The sequence below is a fragment of the Toxorhynchites rutilus genome, chromosome 3 (assembly GCF_029784135.1).
Source record: "Toxorhynchites rutilus septentrionalis strain SRP chromosome 3, ASM2978413v1, whole genome shotgun sequence".
In the NCBI taxonomy this organism is placed as follows: domain Eukaryota; kingdom Metazoa; phylum Arthropoda; class Insecta; order Diptera; family Culicidae; genus Toxorhynchites; species Toxorhynchites rutilus.
This window is the reverse complement of record NC_073746.1, coordinates 183,745,781-183,766,355: the sequence shown is the minus strand read 5'-3', so window position 1 is coordinate 183,766,355 and position 20,575 is coordinate 183,745,781. Positions and strand designations below refer to the sequence as shown.

Below are 20,575 nucleotides of genomic sequence, written 5' to 3'. Positions count from 1 at the left end.
CATTTTTGCCCAAAGGGATGCCGTTGTCAAATACCATAATGAAATAATGAACACAAATAAAGATCTGGTAAAGAACTATAAGATACGCTTAGTTAACACCGGCGAGGTCCAGCTAGTTCTCAAGCGTATTCACAGTATTTTGTACAACGCATCGAAACTGAGAGGTCAGTATGGAATACAAACGAAGAATGAACATAAACTTTTTATTATGGTGATTTTGTCGCGCCGGTTTTCAACACAACGTTATTTTCCAGCTTCGTGCAGGTTCGGTTAAGTGAACTCTATTGATATAACGTACATATAAAGCCGGCATCCACGAGTTGTGATTAATTCGAGAGATTCTACAGCGAGACTGGAAACATCGTTTGTCATTGCAATGTTTTTGAACTACTTGCGGAATCAAGGTTGTGAGTCTCGTTGCACTTTAATGTTGTGACAATTCCCTAGTCACTTTAACTTTGGCTATCTATGTGGTTGTTTTTGTTGAATTTTGATTTGGTCAAACACTTTACGTTAAAATGAGGATGAACTCATGTTTGAACTATAAGTATGGCCTATTCTAAAAAATAACGTCATTTTGATTAGCATTTTGTTCCAAATGCCTATGCCGAATAAGAACGAAAGTGCAAAACTTCGCGTTACCAGTTGTTGAGTCGAAAGAATTTTCTCATCGCGATTTCTCTGATTAGCATGTGCGACTCTGATAACTTAGGTCCGATAACCAATTAGCATATGCATTATTTTTGTATATGCTAATTGGTATTTTTGTTTCATGAAGCGAAAGTGCATAATACAACATTTTATTTAATCAGAATAATTCACCGAAGGTGGAACGATGTCCAAACAAACCAACAGTTATGGTTTCATGTCATGATGATTATTGTATCTTTCAATGTTTGTTATCGTAATACAGTAATAGGCATAAAAAAGTCCACCTTGGTAGTTTAGAAACTTGTCTCAAATTCATTATTATCAAAAACTACTACCGCAATTTCATAGAGTTGTTTGTTGACTATTACTATTACAAGTAGTTAGCAAGTTTTACCATTTTTGTTAAATTATGTTTACTCCCTTACATGACTTCTTTAATATGTAAAAATATTCGTTGACAAAAATAGAAGCCCATCCCCAAAAAATAATACTGAATACACTCAAAACCTTTGAGTAACCCCTCGTTTCTTCTTGTTATCACAGTTACAGTTGTTGTGCGGTATTGTTAGCAATCGATATTGAAACGATATGAACAAATTGTTGCTAACATTGTATAAAAAACAACTCAATTTTTTTTGAATGAACAACAATTTTGTTAAGCGTTTTGTCATTAAATAACAATTTCATGAGTCTTTACACCCATACCTCGTTATACGGCCGCTCTTTATACGGCATTTCGCTATAACGCCCTTCTTCAATTAAGGCATGTTTTTGATTTACGGCTTAAAATGTTTCGCTATAACGGCATGAAATCGGGGTTTACAAAAAAATGTTGGTGTCAAATGTCTTCAAATGGCACGAATTTTTTTTTTGACTTTGACTTTGAGAAAAACTTGTACTTGTGTGATGTTTCGGTTTTCAAAAAACTCAAACTTTGACGACTGTGCGACACTAGTAAATGAAGTCCGATTGAGTTGATATTTTGCATAGTGTTTTTCGTGGGAATCAACATTTTTAAGAAAGTCCAGTTTGAAAATTCTAAAATTCCTCTTTTCCCATAGATCCATTGACACTCTAATGTATTTATCCTTTGACCATTGACACATATTTAATGTAACAGTTTTTCCATGTTATTATTTTATGTACAAATATATGTACTTTTTATGTATGTGTTTTTGTCTTAAATGGCAAAAATTTCGTGGAACGTATCTAGGCCTTAAAGCGAGGTATGGGTGTATAATAAAAACAACATTTAAAGTAGTATTAAAGTATTATAAAAACAACATTTATATTTAGCTGGATTCAATTCATAAAACTTAAACCAAACGTTTTATTTCAATGGCACGCAAAACAAAAATAGAAAACAAGTATGAAAGCCCGAGTTCGAGAAATAACAAATCACACAATAAAAACAAAAAAGTTAAAAACATCAATATTTAGTGTGGCCTCCTGAAGCTTCAATGGCCTGTTGAAGACGTTTCGACATACTATCGACCAAGTTCTGGAGGTGCTGAGGATCGATTTCGTTCCACGCGGAGAGCCGTGAAATAAGTGTCCTTATTAGTGACACCATGTTCCACCACTTTGTTGTCGCGAATGGCCCACAGGTTCGCAATCGGGATGAGACAAAAATGCCAAATCTTGTCTATTATATGAAAGAGTAATATTGAATATAAAATTCGTTAGAATTACGGTAGTAGTTTTTGATGAAAAAGTCCAGAAATTGAGAAAAGTTTTTAAATATGCAAGGTAATAAGCATATATGGGACCAATTCGTTGTTTTGTATTAATCATTTATGATCTGGCAAAAGGCAACACATACGTTGTTTCATAACATATTGGGCCCTATTATATTGGGTTGGGGAAAAAGAAATGTCGTATACTGCCGTAATTTCGCAAAGTGACGCAAGCGCCAAGGTTGACGTTTTTCGTTTTTTGTTATAGATCGATAAAGAATACAAAATACTTTCAATGAACCGCGAAATTTTGCAGAAATGTGGAAAAATAACCCCGTAAAAGCTTGAAAACGAAGTGGCGCAAGCGCCATTTCCATTGTGAGGCGGCGCAAGCGCCAATTTCCACTATGATTAGATCAAGCTGATTGTTATGCGATGTTATTTTTTATCTGATTTGATGGCATAGAATAAACGAGCTGGGACAGTAAATTCCACACAGCAACATATTCCATAATGGACGTTTAGCATAATGAGAGTCACATCTCTTCTCTCTTGTAAGAAACCACTTTTAATGTTTTAATGGAAAACAGTCCATCCCCACGCAGTGCTACATTTATAATAACCATCTTCTATCAGAACTGTAAACCACGCATTTAGAATCTTTATTTTAAAATCTCGTTCAATATTCAAGTTCATAAAATGAAAGTCAGCTTAAAGGAATATTTTATCCTAGATTGAGATGTATTTCTGTTATCATATTGCACATTACAATCTTTATTGTAACTAAATAATTAATCGTCATCAGTATTATTGTTGATCGTGAGGTCTCCCCAGAAGTGTCGTTTTTTCTCAGGCATCAAGGGACAAAGCTTCTTGACGATATTTTCTTTCCTCGACTGCGCAATTCCTCTTTCGGAAGAATTGAAGCTTAGTGTTGATTGGAGGGTAAATGACGGTTTCTTCACTTCTTTCAGCTGAGTTTTGGTGAACAGTTGCACTCTCTTAAATTCTCCATCAAAACGTATCTTGTAGCAAAACTCAAAGCATCCTCGCGTGAACTGTATATGTTTTACATCAGATAATTTGGGACGCTGCTTCATGTGTTTTAATGCGGATGGCTTTAATTGTATTTTGTTTTGGAAAAAATCGGTGTAGTTCATTATTGTTACGATCGGCTTCTCAACTACATTAGCCTGCTCGACGCACGTAACAAAGTCGGAAAATGTGTAGAGCTCTCCGTTCTGATGTTTCCTCATACTTCGCTCAACGGCGGCATGAAACGCGTCAGCAGACATGAAAGTGTGTCCTGATTCTAAGTATTTGAATGTTATTTCTTCAGTGTTCACGAGTGAAGAATTGACTAACAGAATCATGTGAATGAAAAGGTTCCAATTCTTGTTCTGGCTAGAACAATTGTCTAACCAGTATAGAACCCTTTTCGTGGAACCATTCAAAATCAGATGTTTTGAGAAAACACTCATCAAATCTGATGACTTTCGTCTGCTTATGGTTTCGTTCCATAACATAGCATGGACTGCTCCATTCTTTCCTCCTGCTAGTGGTGCAAATGTTTCATTCATGGCAACAATTCTCCTGGCAAAAATGACATCCTTAAATCGTTCCATTCTTGGCAACTGAATTACCTATTTTAGATCGAAGGAAAGATATAGGTATTAATTAACTTGAAAAATATAAAAAAATTCAAACCTTCTGCATATCCACGGAAACTTTAAGACCTTCAGCAAGTGTTTTATCTTTTTCATATTCATGTCGCGATGTGATAGCTGCATCACGGTGTTTTAACCAAGCAATGCATTCAGCACATTTCTCATCATTCACTTCTGGTGCAGCTGAGACGAATTCGAAACTACAGTTACTTTCAGCTCGCTCAAGATGATTTTCATTCTCATCACTTTTGTCGTTGGCCATTGAAACTTCGTTGCGAAACTCAATCCCTTCGTGGTTCTGCTTTCGATGACCAGTCGTTTTCAAATGAATTTCTGCTACACGACACTTTTCACAGAGCTCATGACCAAGTTTGGTGAAGTGAATTTTCATATCCGATAGTATCTTATTGTAATATGAATAACTGTATCCTTTTAGAGACTTATCTTCACGCCGGACTATGAATAGTTCATGCATTTTCTTACATGTTAGATCCGACGGTAAGTAACGGATATTCGGCGCGTGCTCTCTTCTGTAGTGTGAAATGGTTGGATTGTAGGACAGTATATCTTCCTGTACAGCTTGTGCAAGAGGTTTCAATGGAACCTTCTTTAAATTGTGATTATTCACAGGCAGCACCTTGTTGGTTGATTTATGTGTTCTATATATTAAATTGCTAGAATAAATTACACATTATGAAATATTGACAATTTTAGTTACAAATAATAAACGTATTCTGTAACTTACTTGCTGTTCGATTGATATCCTAATGTATTTAGAAAGAATTTCAAGCATACCGGATAGACAGAATCCCTTTCATCGGTCAGCCTAAAAGCATACGTATACGTCCGCTTGAATCCAGAACCACGTTCAACACGTCTACGTTTTATATCCTGACGAGAGCTGTGTTCCAGTATGAACGATCTTTTCTTATCCAAAGATATGTTCCAATAAATTTCATTGATTTCAAATCTTCTGCCTTTTGAAATGTGTGAAGAGCACTTCAAATCACAGAAACAGTCAACAGCTATTACGGCCGGTGATAGTTTTCTACGCTCTACATACTGCTGATGAGCTTCCTGGCGCATGCAAAGTGGCTTTCTTCGGATCTCAACAAGTGCTTCATGGACCGCCGCTTCTTCAGATTCACTATCACTAGTGCTATCGTACTCACGAATTAGCTCCATATCGTTTCACTCACTTATATTTAGGTAAAACTTGGAAAACGCGAATGAAATTTGACTGGTTGTGTGCAAAAATAGTTGGAGACAGATTCTCGCATGCTTTGATGGATCAACGCCAATAGGTAGTGGAAACAGCGATTTTAAATTCGCTGTTTCCACAAAAAACTGGCGCTGGTAATTTTACTCAAATAAAACTGATTTTTTCAAAAATCAAGCCAACGGCAATGTTTTTTCATCTAGTGTACACATTTTGTACAGATCAGATTTTTGTAGTGTACACGTATGCTGATTATACATGCAATTTTAAGAAAAGCCTCGTGTTGAAAATTCTTCCCTCGGGCGCTTGCGTCACTTTGCAAAATTACGGCAGTATATTGTCAATATATGGCAACACTTAAACATATCTTGTGTTGTACTTATCGCATCGGGTCATACTATACGGCTATTTAAAGACGACAATCTGTGCTACAAGTGTCGTTTTGACAGTGTGGTGATTGTCCTTTTCAGTCTCAAGTTATAGCGCGTCAAAGATGGAGTCCACCAAGCAAGAAATTCGTCATATTTTACGTTTTTACTACCTGCGAGGTAAAACTGCAACGAAGGCGACCGAAAAAATTCGTGTAGTTTATGGACCCGACACTGTAACGATTCGCACAGCACAGCGTTGGTTTGATCGATTTCGTTCTGGTGTAGTGGCTGTCGAACATACACACCGTACTGGTAGGCCAATCGTCGTGGAAACCGATAAAATCGTTGAAATCATCCAAGTAGACCAGCATGTGAGCACTCGCTCGATTGGCCAGGTACTGGGTATAGACCATAAAACCGTTTGGAACCATTTGCAGAAGATTGGATTCCAAAAAAATCTGGATGTATGGATGCCACACGAGTTGACGCAAAAAAATCTTTTAGACCGAATCAACGCCTGCGATGCACTGCTGGAACGGAACGAACTCGACCCATTTTTGAAGAAGATGTTGACTGGTGATGAAAACTGGATCACGTACGACAACCTAAAGCGAAAAACGTCGTGGTCGAAGCGCGATGAGCCGGCCCAAACCATCGCCAAGCCCGGATTGACGGCCAAGAAGGTTTTGCTGTGTGTTTGGTGGGATTGGAAGGGAATCATCCACTATGAGCTGCTAACCTAGGCCAGACCCTCAACTCAATTCTCTACTGTGAGCAGCTTGACCGTTTGAAGCAGGCGATTGACCAGAAGCGGTGTTGTTTTCCACCAGGACATCGCTCGGCCTCACACATCTTTGATGACCCGCCAGAAGCTACGGGAGCTCGGATGGGATGTCCTATTGCACCCACCGTATAGTCCGGACCTGTCTCCAAGTGATTATCATCTCTTCCGGTCCATGCTCTTGGTGATACTAAGTTGGCCTCAAAAGAGGCTTGCGAAAACTGGCTCTCTGAGTTTTTTTTTGCAAATAAGGAGGAGGGTTTTATAAGGGGGGGGGGGGCATAATGAAGTTGCCTTCTAAATGGCAACAAGTTTGCGAACGAAGTGGTGCATATTTGACTTAAATTGGATAATTTTAAGTATGTTAAAAAAAACGTCAAATTTCGATCAGAAATACGACATTTCTTTTTCCCCAACCCTATATAAATCGAATCGAGAATTCGATACAATCCCATCTCTCAACTTCGTATAGATGTCAGAGTGACGATTCCCAGTAATCCGCTACGAACTATGTCCCCCATAAACTCGCCATCGTACACCTCGTAGCCTTCGGATGCGGTAAGTTGCCTCGTATAGCAACATTAGACGCGGACATGAATCAGCGTAGACCAGCGTAGACGTATATCATGGTTAACTTTTTCGTGGGCGCCATCGCCATTCCTTAGGTATTGGCACATTGCAGCAGAAAAGTGCTCAATTGTCACATTGCAGAAGCTCCACGACAACGGTATTAATTATATAGATCTCCAATTTCTAGACGAGGAACGAGTGAGGTACGGATTCGTATAGTTGAATCTACGCTAAGGATTCGTTGATCATGCAGTCACTCAGTCGTACTGAACTTTGTCTCAATACATCGCTTGCTCTGTTGTTCCTAAAACTTACCTGACCACTTGAGATCAATGTTGAAAATCGACATAAAGGTCGACTTCAGTATTAGTGCTAGCAATAGATCCAGAGAATTCAACATTGATTAGTATCCGAGTATTAACCTTTAAAATTCTGACATATCTTCAAAAGCGTAATGGATTTCGCTTCATGTCATGCAGAAAATTCTGGGTGTAATTTCAGCGATCGGAGCACAGAAGATTCTTTTACGCTGTTTCGATGAAGTGAAGGTTAGGCTGATGTCACATTAGGCGGATTTCGCGAGTAAAACCGCAGCGGAGGATCTACAGTGTATTGCGAATGAAATGGAGAAAATAAGGCTAAGGTTACTTTGGATAGGAGTACGCACGAAAATTTGATTGTACGAATAGAAACAAACAATTTTGTTCGATAGAAGCTGACGAATACGAACGAAGCGAGGGGGAAGCAATGTAACCACACCAATACAACTCAATGTGGTTGTTTAGCTTCACTATTGCATACAATTCGTACGACCACTTTTCTGCATCCAGTGTCACCGCCGCCTAACCGTCGCGATATCCGCGGCGGTGAATCCGCCTAATGTGACATCAGCCTTATTGTCGTCAGAAATGGATCTCAAGAATCGTTTGTCAAACATCTGTTTGTTTACATTATGGCTTCGCCGGAACAAGCGCGGCGCAATTCGATCCTCTACGCTCGAAAGGTAAATTACGGCTCCAGAGTTAGCAAAACTTTTGATTTGATTGACCCGGAAACCCGAAAAATCTGGAAAATGGTACACCGGTAAAGCCAGCGAATCCTAAAACACATGCGAAAGATGGCAGTCTTTCCAAGCGGAACTAGGATCTGTCATCGAGGTGAGGGGCGAAAAAGGCAAATGTTTCGTAATGTTACGTCCAAAAAGCGAAGAAGAGGGCATTGTTAGGAAGCAGGGCTCGGCAAAGTCATATTCAACTGAAGACCGTCAGGGCCCGACCTGGGCCGGTATACAAAGCAAAATTCAAAAAGGCACCGAGGTAGTCCGGAACTAAGACAAGACCAGACAACTGGCTTCTTACTCTTCTTCGTCGTCCAAAAACGAAGCCATGACATGAAGATGCCAGAGCTGCCAAATATTATAAAATATCGGATTTTTCAAATTTCTATTTTAATGAATCGTAACATTTGGTTGGTGCGAATTCAATGATTATTGCATATTTTCAAATAGACAATCTCAAAAATATGCTTTATAAGGATAAAATAAGTCTTTTAAATACCCATATCTATAATATAATCGTTTCCAAAACAAATTTGGGATTTTTTTTAGCAAATAAATCTAATCTGACAACCGTTACAGCGTTATGCAGATTCTCATTGTCTGAACCAAAACATTCTATCTTATTATATGAGCAGGAATACTACCAAAACAACGTTAGGAAGCCATTTTATTCATACAAAACGTAATTCAAAAATAAAAATGAAGTGTAAAGCCTTAAATTGTGAGCGAAGGACGGATACTCATCCTGAGTATAAATTTTATCGGTTCCCTCAAGACAAAAATATTCGGAAAGAATGGATTCGATTTTGCGTGAACAGTGAATTAGAAGTTCCATTCTTTGAAATCAAATCAAGCACAAGAATATGTAGCGTAAGTATTAAAAACTAATTCTAAAACATATCCTAATACTAGTATATATACAGGCTCATTTTGTTGATGGGAAATACAATGAAAATGGAGTTACGAAAATTGCGACCTTAGCTGCATCCGCGAATGAGGAATGGGAAGAGATACAAAGTATTGAGAACAATTATGATTTGGTTGACGTATATGAAGGAGATAAACAACTACAGGAAGAAATATTTCGTTTGAAACATCAAATTTCCAAGCTGAAACGTGTATACAATTCCTTCACATTTCCTCTAAACTAAGTATCGTAATATCAATTAAATTCATTTTTTTTCTAAATTCAATACAAACCCAACGTAATTTATTTTTATTGGCAACACTGGAAAAATCGACTTTGTTTACAAAATTTATCGAAATCGACCAATCAGAAATCAGAACGACTGACAGAAATTTGGTCCGTATCTGACAGAAATTTGGTCCGTAAAAGACCCCCTATTGTCTGATCTTATCTTAGGTCCGGAAGAGTGAAGAAGAAGTCGAAATTCTCCAAAAGATCCTTATCTGGCAAGCAATCTGGGCAATATTAGTGGAATTAGTGGAATGTCTACCATGTCTGGCGTGTATACATTTGCTGAGCCCAGTAGTTGATATATCTCGAGTGGTTTATTTGCAGACTGTAGCAGACTGTTTGCAGGCATCGATTCCATTGACTCTAGTTCCTGTTCCGTAGTTGCAAGGTTCGACTCAGTTAGAATCCGGAAACACTGCTCACGCCCTCTAAACGAATAATCCACTATCGGTCCGATGAGTCCGGCGTGAACCAGACGGAAAATTCAGTATCTCATTGTGATAATATAATTTGGAAAGAACTATTTTGGTCGAATACGGTCATTCACAAGCGAGGTCATAAGCAAAGAACCACATAAACGCAAGTCTGCAAACACGGCGGAGACAAAGTTACGGTGTTCCTATTGATATGCTATTGTTGACCATGTTGGCCATGTTATTATGATTGCAAGAAGAGTTAATCCACTATCTTTGATGATGTTGTTCCTAAAGTTGTGACTGAAAGATGACTTCAAGGTTCAGCAGTATAAAGATCCCAAACCTACGAGGAAACGCTGTTTTTTCCATTCCATAAAATCTATTAAATAGCCAATTAAAGGTTCCAACTGCAACCGAATTTGGACTATATTCTTTGGCTAATATTTGGAGTATTCTCGATAACAGTGTGGATTGCATGAAGAGTTAACCCACTATCTTTGATGATGTTGTTCCTAAAATTGTGACTGAAAGATGACTACAAGGTTCAGCAGTATAAAGATCCCAAGCCTACGAGGAAGAGCTGTTTTTGACGTAGGACTACGTCTTTCATTTCTATACCGGGGTGTAAAATCAAAGTTTCGAAAACAAAAGCGTTACGCCGGAGACCGAGGTTTTGAGCATTAATAGCTCCTAAACAACTGAACGAAATGGTATGATGAACACTTAATTCGAAAGATAAAATGTCTACGCGTTATATACTTGTTACTTTTTGATCCAAAAACTTGTTTCAATAGTCTTAAAATTGATTTCAAAACAGGCTATTGAAATCACCAATCGGTATATAAGCGAGCGCCACTCGGAAATCCACTCCCATTCTTTGTGTGGACACCGACTGGACAACATCGTTGCTGGACGAGCTGGACGGCGAGGGATCGAGTGCCTTTCTCAAGGCAATGGGGGCGGAGGTGTAATGCAGGAGTTAGAGTAGAGTTTTCAAAGGGCCTTTCTCAAGGCTAGAGACGAATGAACTAAAAAGTTTAAAGTCTCTATAATACAAAACAGCCAACCAACCAAATCCACTCAGTTCTAATTGAACAGCGATTGGAGCATGTTGTCGCTGTTGTGGTGAAGCTTTTCGTTTATCATGAAAGCGCGAATGAACGGTGTCACCAAGAGCCTGTTTGTGCACCTTAGGCCAGAAGGGAATCCATCAGGAGGAGAGTGATGCCGCAAATGGTTCCCCGGGAAGAGATCGGAGCAGCCGCCACACACACACACACACATACACGCGCGGAACTCTTCGTTTGGATGCCATTCAGCATCGAGAAAATTCCGGAAAGATTCAATCGTTGCTGAAAAATAATCTGCCAGTTCCCCTGGGAATTGAAAAATACATTGATGCACATTCATTTTAATGTTTTTTTATCCATGTAACACTGCGACCAAATATTTTTCAATTAAGGGGGTATTCTAGTGTAGAGACACGAATTTCGGACGTTTTTTCGAACTCCGTAAAAATAAAACAAAGAATATTTATACTATCCATTATATCATTATTCGTTTATCTATCTTTCAACAATAAAACAAAAATAGGACGGAAAAAAAATATTCATAATTAGAATAGTTACATACTGGTGAAGTGAGGGTGTTCAAAAAAAAGTTGTGCCATGGCGTACACGATTCCAGTCCTTCTGGTTATCTGAAACAAAAAAATCGAACAGATTCTGAATCAGTAAAGATGTCGCTATGGCATGAACCTCGGACAAGTCAAAAACATGGGTTTTAACAAAATGGCGGCCGTTTGAAAACAAAAATGCTGTTTAAAACGTTTTTTTTTTGCGTTTACCGAATTTTTTAAAATAGTAAAATTAAAAAGTTATAATTTTTTATTGGTTCATGCGATAGAGAGATGTATGCAGATTATTTTCATATAAATTTGACATAAATCGGTTCAGTAGAACTTGAGATATCGTGTACGCCAGTTAGAAAAAAACTAGTTCCGAGAGAAACGCGTTTGAAGTTCATTGTGATGGCCGTAACAGGTTAGATACCACATCACTAAGATGGCTCTAACTAGGTAAATAATAGGATTTTCGATAAGTCCTTTCTAGAGTATATTCTTGAATGCCTAAACTACAGAAATATGGTAAAAAAAAAAATTCGATTTGGCTTTGTGATTTTTCAATCAATCGCAATTACCAGGACAGCTTCTGAAATTAATCTTCCCCATCAGTAGAAAATTTTCGTATCCAATATTGTATGCGCGCGCAACGGAAAATGTTTCGCATCGCGAAAATTATATAATTATCAATTGATTATTGCTCAGTCGCCGAAAGTTTCAAACTCAGAGAGTTCATTCCCCTCTAGTTTGCTTCCAAATTGCCATCGTAAACCACACCTTCTCTCGATTCAATCACGCACAAAAAGCATACTTAAGCGATATTCTGGTGGTGAAACGCATTCATTTTTCGTGACGACATCGACAAGGCAACATCGTTATTGAACGAGCTGAACGAACTGGACGAGCTGGACGGCGAAGGATCAAGAGATTCATTACCTGGCCTAACCTGCCTTGAAACACATACAGTTTGTTTGGAACTGTGAGGGAGCGCAGAAAAGTCGATCCATCTGAAGAAGAGAAGACGACCGAGAAATTATCAGCACCGAAAAACGGTTCCATTTGAGATATCGAAGCGGCCGCCATAACACACATATATATACGTGCGGAACTTCTTCCGTTAAAATGTCATCCAGCATCGAGAAGATTCCAGAAAATTATTATCGTTGCTGAAAAATAATCTGCCAGTTCCCCTGGGAATTGAAAAATACATCCATGAGAAAGAGTTTTTTTTAAATGTTTTCTAATAATCTAATAATATAACACTGCGATCAAATACATTTGGTTCTGTGATTTTTCAATCAAGTGCAATTAACAGGTGCTTATCGAGTTAGCATTAACCACTGGTGGGCTTCGAGTATTGGAGAAGATGTTATTGTTGCTGAAAAATAATCTGCCAGCTCCCCTAGGAATTGAAAAATACATTCATGCGAAAGAGTTTATTTTAATGTTTTCTATCCATATAACACTGCGACCAAATACATTTGGTTTTGGGAGCTTTCAATCAAGTGGAATTAACAGGTGCTTACATATAACATATAACACTGCGATCAAATACATTCGGTTATGTGATTTTTCAATCAAGTGTGATTGGCAGGAAAGGTTCTGAAGAGTATTCTTCCCCATCAGTAGGATATGTTCGTTTCCAATATTGGATGCGCGCGTAACGGAAAATGTTTCGCATCGCGGAAAACATAATTCTCAATCGATTATTGCTCGGTCGCTGAAAGTTTCAAACACATTCTCATTTGCCTCTAGTTTGCCTTTCAAATTACCATCGTAAACCACACCTTCTTTCTATTCAATCACGGACAAAAAGCATACTTAAGCGATATTCTGGTGGTGAAACGCATTCATTTTTCGTGAGGACATCGACAAGACAACATCGCTACTGAACGAGTTGAACGAGCTGGACGGTGAGGGATCAAGATATTCATTACCTGGCCTGACCTGAAACGCATTCAGTTAGTTGGGAATTGTGAGGAAGCGCAGAAAAGCCGATCCATCAGAAGAAGAGAAGACGACCGAGAGAATACCAGCATCGAAAAACGGTTCCGTTTGAGACATCGAAGCAGCCGCCACACACATACACACACATATATACGTACGGAACTTCTTTCGTTTAAATGCCATCCAGCATCGAGAAGATTCCGGAAGAATATTATCGTTGCTGAAAAATAATCTGCCAGTTGAAGTGTTACAGCGGAAGGACTCGCGAATGCGGCAAATAAAACGCGATAACTATGAAATAATGAAAACGTGTTTATTGAATTTTACTTTCGGATAGCAGAGCGTAGTTCAAGATAACGAGCTCTAAAGGTGAGTGAATAATAAAATAACTTGAGCGCGCCAGGACGAGGGGCGCATGGATAGCAGTGGATGTATGTAATTCAACACGCCCGCTCAAACACTGCAATCCTGGACACCGATGTTGCCTCGATGTTTCTTGAAGGCTGGAGGAGGAAGACTTTTTGTAAAAATGTCCGCTTGCTGCTCGTCCGAAGGTACATAGTCCACCTCGATGCTCTTGTCCTCGACCAACTCTCGCACGAAGAAATATTTAACATCGATGTGCTTCAGTCGGCCTGAATCCTTCCGGTTCGACGCTATCTTTATAGTCGACTGATTGTCCTCATGATATGGTACGAAAGAATACGAACCAACCATTTGCCATGGCACGCTGCCAAGCATAGTGCCACCAACTCGGCTTCCGTAGACGAGAGAGACACTGTAGACTGCTTCTTCGATATCCAGCTGACTGTGGCGCCAAAAACCTTAAATACCGCTCCAGACACGGAACGACGAGTGTTAACGCTGTTAGCCCAGTCCGCATCTGAATAAACTTCCAGCAATGGACCCTGGTTGTCTGCATTATAGACCAGCCCATAGTCCAACGTACCTTTTAAATAACGAAGTGTTCTTCGAAGATGCATCCAGTACTGCTCGGTGGGGCATACCTGAAACTGGCTAAAATAGTTTGCGGCGGCTGCCAGATCCGGTCTCGTTGTTTGCGACACGTACATCACACATCCCACTAGCTCACGATATGGTAAAGTAGTTCTATCCGCCTCCTTTCCTTGCGGCAGCTGCAACCGGTTCTCCATCGGGGTTGCTATTGGCCGACACTCTTCCATCTGGAATCGACTGAGAAGACTCTCCAAATATCGCCGCTGACTGATACGCATCGTACTCTTCTCCTTGTTTCGGTCGCTTTTCATTCCGAGAAAATAAGACACCTCTCCAAGGTCCGACATTTCAAACTCCCGCGAAAGACATCCTTTGACAATCTTCACGAGCTTCTCGGACGGGCTGACAATAAGTACATCATCTACGTACAGCACCAAGATAACCAGATTCTGATCGACTCCCTTGTAGTATAAGCAAAGATCGTTTACGCTCCTCTTGAATCCGAGTATCTTCATGAACTTGTCGAATCTCGTTCCACGACCTAGAGGCCTGCTTTAGCCCATACAGCGATCTATTGAGACGACATACTAGACCATCCTGCTTCGCAAAGCCTTCCGGTTGCTGCATGAAAATTTCTTCTGACAGCTCACCATTCAAAAATGCTGTCCTAACATCCATTTGGTGGACAGTCATATGCTCGCGGTTCGCTAGAGCAAGAACCACGCGTAGAGTGTCCAAACGAGCAACCGGAGAGTAAGTCTCGGTATAATCAAACCCTCTTTTCTGACTAAAACCCCGCGCTACTAGTCTGCATTTATAGCGGGCAGGTTTATTATCTTCGGCTGGCTTGATTTTAAAAATCCACTTACATGATACAGCGTTTCGTCCGGCTGGCAGCTCTGCTAAGGTCCATGTATTGTTCTTGACTAACGAATTCATCTCCTCCTGCATTGCCTGCTTCCACAGGGGCCAATCTGGACGTTTCTTCAACTCCGCTAGCGATTCAGGCAAATCCTCAACGTATGACAGAGCACTGTACGCAAAGCAAGCGTATTCCACATCATACTCGCTGTGCCACGATGGGGGCTGGCGTTCTCGAGATGGTCTTCCTTCTGGTTCGGGAACTTTCTCGTTTTGTTCTACTTCCGATTCAGCACCACTCTCGTCCGGCTCGTTCTCATCCGCTTCACAGATACTCTCGAAGGAATCGTCATCACTTTGTTCTTCCTCGTTGTCGTTCGCTTCGCTTGCTTCATCATCTGTATCATCTCGAAAATGTACGGTAACATCAGCTGGTGACACACTCTTCTTCTTCGGAGCATGCTCTGGTAACGTCGTCTCGACGAAGTCCACATCCCTCGCTGTCACAATCGCATTCGTATACGGATTCCACACTCGATAGCCGCTGTGGGCGTAGCCAACCATCACACCTTTCCAGGCCTTGGCATCCAATTTATTGCGGCGTTCCTTTGGTACGTGAACGTACGCAACAGATCCAAACACTCGAAGATGGGAAACATCAGCTCGCTTGCCTTCCCACAGCTCGAAGGGAGTTTTGTATTTCGCAATGGCACTAGATGGGCAGCGATTAATTAAATGTGTTGCCGTCTCAACCGCTTGTACCCAGAACTTGTCGATCTTCGCATCTACCAACATCGCACGAGCCCTCTCGATGATTGTGCGGTTCATCCGCTCGCTTGTGCCATTCTGCTCTGGAGTATATGGCACTGTGTATTCAATTTGAATCCCCTTGTCGCAGCAAAACTTCTCGAAAATCTTGTTCCGGTACTCTCCTCCGTTGTCACACTTCAGCCTAGAAATACGCGTCCCAAATTTGGCCGTAACTAACGTTTCGTAGTACTGGAATTTCTCGAGCACTTCGTTTTTCGTCGCCATAGGAAAAACCATCACAAAGTGACTCCAATCGTCGATGAATGTGACGATGTATCGTTCACCGTTCGAACCCTCTGGGTTAATGGGACCACAAACGTCGGAATGAATAACCTCGAGCACACGCGTCGACCTCTTGCCTTCGCGCACGGAGAAAGGCTTACGTGTCTGTTTCCCGACGACACACGGTTCACACACAACGTTTCTGTCAACATTAGTCGTCACTGATTCCAAACCGCTCACAATATTCTTCCTGATCAACTAATTCAGTTGCGTCATGTTCAAATGTCCGAATCTGCGGTGCCACAATTCGAGATCTTTTGCAACTCGTCCACAGGCCAACATCGATCCGTTTTGGTAATCACCGACCGCGTACACATTCAGTTCGTAATACTGTCCGCGACGTACCCCCGTGGCAACGGTTTCGGAACCACTGAAAATGTTCACTTTTCCGTTTTCGAATACAACTTTCATGCCTTTTGTTTCAACTCGCACCACCGAAAACAAGTTCGATCGCAACGACGGAACGTACAGCACATTCGACACTGTGCACGGAATACTGCGACCGTTCACGACGGATATCAACCGCACTGTCCCCGAGGCATGCGCGGCAATCGAAACGCCATCTTTTGCAACGGCAATCTGCACTGGGTTCTTCAGCGGTACCAACTCTTCGAATAATTCCTCACTGTTCACTAAGTGGTCGGAACATCCGGAATCTATTATCCATTTCACTTTTTGTTTCTCCGTAATCTCCATTCTTTAACGTGACGAAGCAAATCCCATTATCATTGGTCTCCGCAAGATTTGCCTTGGCATTCTTCTTCTTTGTCGGCTTTTGTTCACGCTGTTCCTGTGAGGGTTGCTTTCTCTTCGGACAATCGGAAATTTTGTGTCCTTCTTCCTGACAACCATAACACGTCAATTTCTTCTTCTGCTTCGGCTTCTTTCCGCCAATAAAAGCTGCTGCTTCGGTCTTCGGAGTGACCAAACCGATACCTGAGCCAGACTGCTTTATTTCCTCATCCAAAAGGCGACATTTCACGAACTCCATAGATAAATTGTCTTCCGGCATTGTCTCTAACGTCGTGACCACAGTCGCATATGCTGGACCGAGGGTGAGTAGCAGATGACATATTGCGTCCAATTCCTCCAGCTCCGCTCCGGTTCAGCGATACTCCCGTACGAGGCGATCGAATCGCAGAAAATGATCCTGCATAGATCCAGAATCCAGTCGCAGGGTGAGCAACTTCCGCTTTAAGTGCATTCGGCTCGCAATGCTTTTACGCTCAAACACACGGATCAAAGCGTCCATAATCTGCTTCGGTGTTTCCTTCTCCTGCACGTACTCCAACTGTGAGTCGTGGATTCGGGACACTAGCAGTGATTTACACTTCCGATCCATCTTCATGCGTTTTTCCCGCAGCGCTTGTTTTGCAACCTTTCGCTCCTCGGAATCGCCCGCTGCATCGTTGAGGGCAGGCACATCTGCCAAATCCGCTTCCAAACACTGGACGAGATCATGCTCCTCGAGAAGAACGCGAATCCGGAACTTCCAAGCTGTGAAGTTCGTGCCGTCAAAGAGCGGCAAGTGGAAACGCTCGTGTTTCTCCTCTTCCGCCATAAATTCACTTTTCCCGACTGTTTCGCGTAACTGGGCACAGAACCTGAAGTGTTACAGTGGAAGGACTCGCGAATGCGGCAAATAAAACGCGATAACTATGAAATAATGAAAACGTGTTTATTGAATTTGACTTTCGGATAGCAGAGCGTAGTTCAAGATAACGAGCTCTAAAGGTGAGTGAATAATAAAATAACTTGAGCGCGCCAGGACGAGGGGCGCATGGATAGCAGTGGATGTATGTAATTCAACACCAGTTCCCCTGGGAATTGAAAAATATATTCATGCGAAAGAGTTTATTTAAATATTTTCTAACCATATAACACTGCGACTAAATACATTTGGTTTTGTGATTTTTCAATCAAGTGCAAGTAACAGGTGGTTATCAAGTTAGCATTAACCACTGGTGGTGGACTTCGAGAAGAATCGAGAAGAATCCGGAAAGATGTCATCGTTACTGCAAAACAATCTGCCAGTTCCCCTTGGAATTGAAAATTACATTCAAGCGGAAGAGTTTATTTTAATGTTTTCTATCCACAAAGTGCTGCTGCGATCGAATACATTTGGTTTTGTGATTTTTCAATCAAGTGTAATTAATTAGCAGGAAAGCTTCTGAAGATTATTCTCCCCCATCAGTAGGATATTTTCATATCCAATATTGGATGCATAAAACCTTGTACCTCCAACGTAACACTCTCGTTTGCGAAGTCCCCCAAATATTCATTTATTCTTTCATTCAGAATGGATTCAGATTCAACTTCAAACAAATGATCACTAAATCAACGATAGTCCTACGTCACCATCGCGGTTATACAATAGATATAACCCACTTCCTGTTTTTTCCATTCCATAAAATCTATTAAATAGCCAATCCAAGGTTCCTACTGCAACCGAATTTGGACTATATTCTTTGGATAATATTTGGAGTATTCTCGATAACAGTGTGGAGAAAACCGACGTCATTATCCAGTACCTGTATTAATTAAATTTTGCTGTTTAATCTTCAATACTATAATTTCATTCATTCACAGTTGGATCATTCGCCGCCTCAATCATCGGCAAATTTAAGGATGCATTGAAGAACAACAACATCGAAGCAGTATTGAAAATTATTGAATTAGGTGAAATATGAAGAAAAAAAAACCTTTTGTACGAACAAACAATAACAAGTGTGTAAATACTATTACGCAAAAGGAAAAATCATAAAATTAGTTATATTCGTTAAAAAGCATTTGTTCTTCATTTTTGTTCATGAAAAGTAGAGAAACTTCACCTGTGATTCCAGAGCGAAATGGAAAGCATGTTGTTCATTAGAGTACACTAGTAGAGAAATCACGACTTAACTCTGATGATGTTTCGATGCTTGGAAAACGATCCAAGGGAAAGACCCTTCGGCAGTAAGTGTCGGTATTGATCACTTGTTGGAATGTACACCCAAAGTTAATTTTTAGCACATGTTATGGCATCCCGATTTATTACATTAAATGAGCTGAAACATCTTCCACGTAAGTAAGCATATACACAACTCAACATCCTTAGTCCATTGAAACATTCCGTGCCTTAGACGCCTGAATTGAACCGTAAATTTGCTCAGTTTGCACACTATAGTTTCATCCTCAATCTTCGCCCGATGGTGTCAGTATCGCGAGAGAGATTACTTATCGTGTAGTATATCCACTTAAACGGCTACTGTCAAAATTTCAGCCGAATCGGACTCGTAGTTTTGTTTTGACAGCGTGTTGAAGCGGGCGACGGATTTTAGAAAAATGGGAAAAAAATGAAAATTCCGCCGTCACCACGGCCAAATTGATCGAATTGCACTACGAACTGCTGCCCCATCCACCGTATTCTCCAGATTTGGCCCCGTGTGATTTTTTTTGTTTCCAAACTTGAAAAAGTCACTCATCGGGCAGAAATTTGATTTTTTCCATTTTTCTGAATTCCGCGGACACGCCCGCTTCAATACGTTGTCAAAACAAAACTACGATTCCGATTCGGCTGAAATTTTGACAGTAGTCGTTTAAGATAATGTACTACACGATAAGTAATCTCTCTCGCGATACTGGCACCATCGGGCGATGAGGCTAAATACTTATCGGATTGCCCTCCGATCTGGTCGAACTGATTTATATCGAACGGACAGTCGAAATTTTGACTACATGCGCAAAAATCCAACTCAAAATCCATTGATTGGCTACCAAACGTGCTCTCCGCTTTTAAACCAATCCAATTAGTGCAAGCTTGAGTCCTAAAACCCTAAAACAGTAGGTTTCCGCACAGGAAATAAGTCCACCAGTCAGTCAGTCAGTCAGTGATTTCAGCTCTTCTTCAATAAGGAGTGTATAGAAAAGTTGTCTCAAACCATCAAAAATAAAAATGCGAATAGGTTGTAGAAATTTTTGGTTAAATGCGCTTTATTATTGCTCATAGTGATGACAGTCAGTAGAGTAAATAATTCACGTATAATTTCTCGTTGTCCATCAAAATGCAGTGGTTAGGACTATCCAGAATACGTTCATAAAGCTTTCGAGGCATCGTTTGGTCAACTGCTCGATCATCGCCACAGAATTCACTATTAGTAAGTACGAATCTGGTAGGTTTATTATTGCTAACAACTTATATCTATTGAGCATTCAAGCGTTCGATATTATTCCAAGTATAAAGATTAAGATATGCGTTCATGCAATGCTACTCAACTTGTTAACACTTTGCGATTAGTGGCTTCTCAATATGGTTCCTTGCTAAAGTAAATTGCAAATTAATTTCGCATTAAACTTTTCAACATGAGGTAAGCACCGTGTTTGTGCCACATTTCGTCGAGATAGACTTTCGCGGCAGTGACTGAAGCTGTTTTCATTTGAATCGGGCGTCTGGAAAAATAACGAGAAAAAAAACATTCTGCCAGAGGGCAACAAACGAGTTTGAGTGGGAAA

The 20,575-nt window shown here is 40.5% G+C and overlaps 1 protein-coding gene across 3 annotated transcripts in view; it reads left to right on the top strand.

Moving 5' to 3' along the window:
- The window catches only part of LOC129779295 (Bardet-Biedl syndrome 2 protein-like), a 29,501-nt gene extending 10,671 nt beyond the window's left edge, over positions 1-18,830 (top strand). For 2 of the 3 annotated variants that reach the window (XM_055786694.1, XM_055786693.1), the window contains 2 exons: positions 16-164; positions 18,674-18,830. In XM_055786694.1, coding sequence (XP_055642669.1) covers positions 16-164; positions 18,674-18,774 — 250 coding nt within the window. In that variant the 3' untranslated portion in view covers positions 18,775-18,830. The remainder of the gene's footprint in view (positions 1-15; positions 165-18,673) is intronic. The other variant, XM_055786695.1, reaches the window with a different exon arrangement.
- The last annotated feature ends 1,745 nt before the right edge of the window (positions 18,831-20,575 follow it).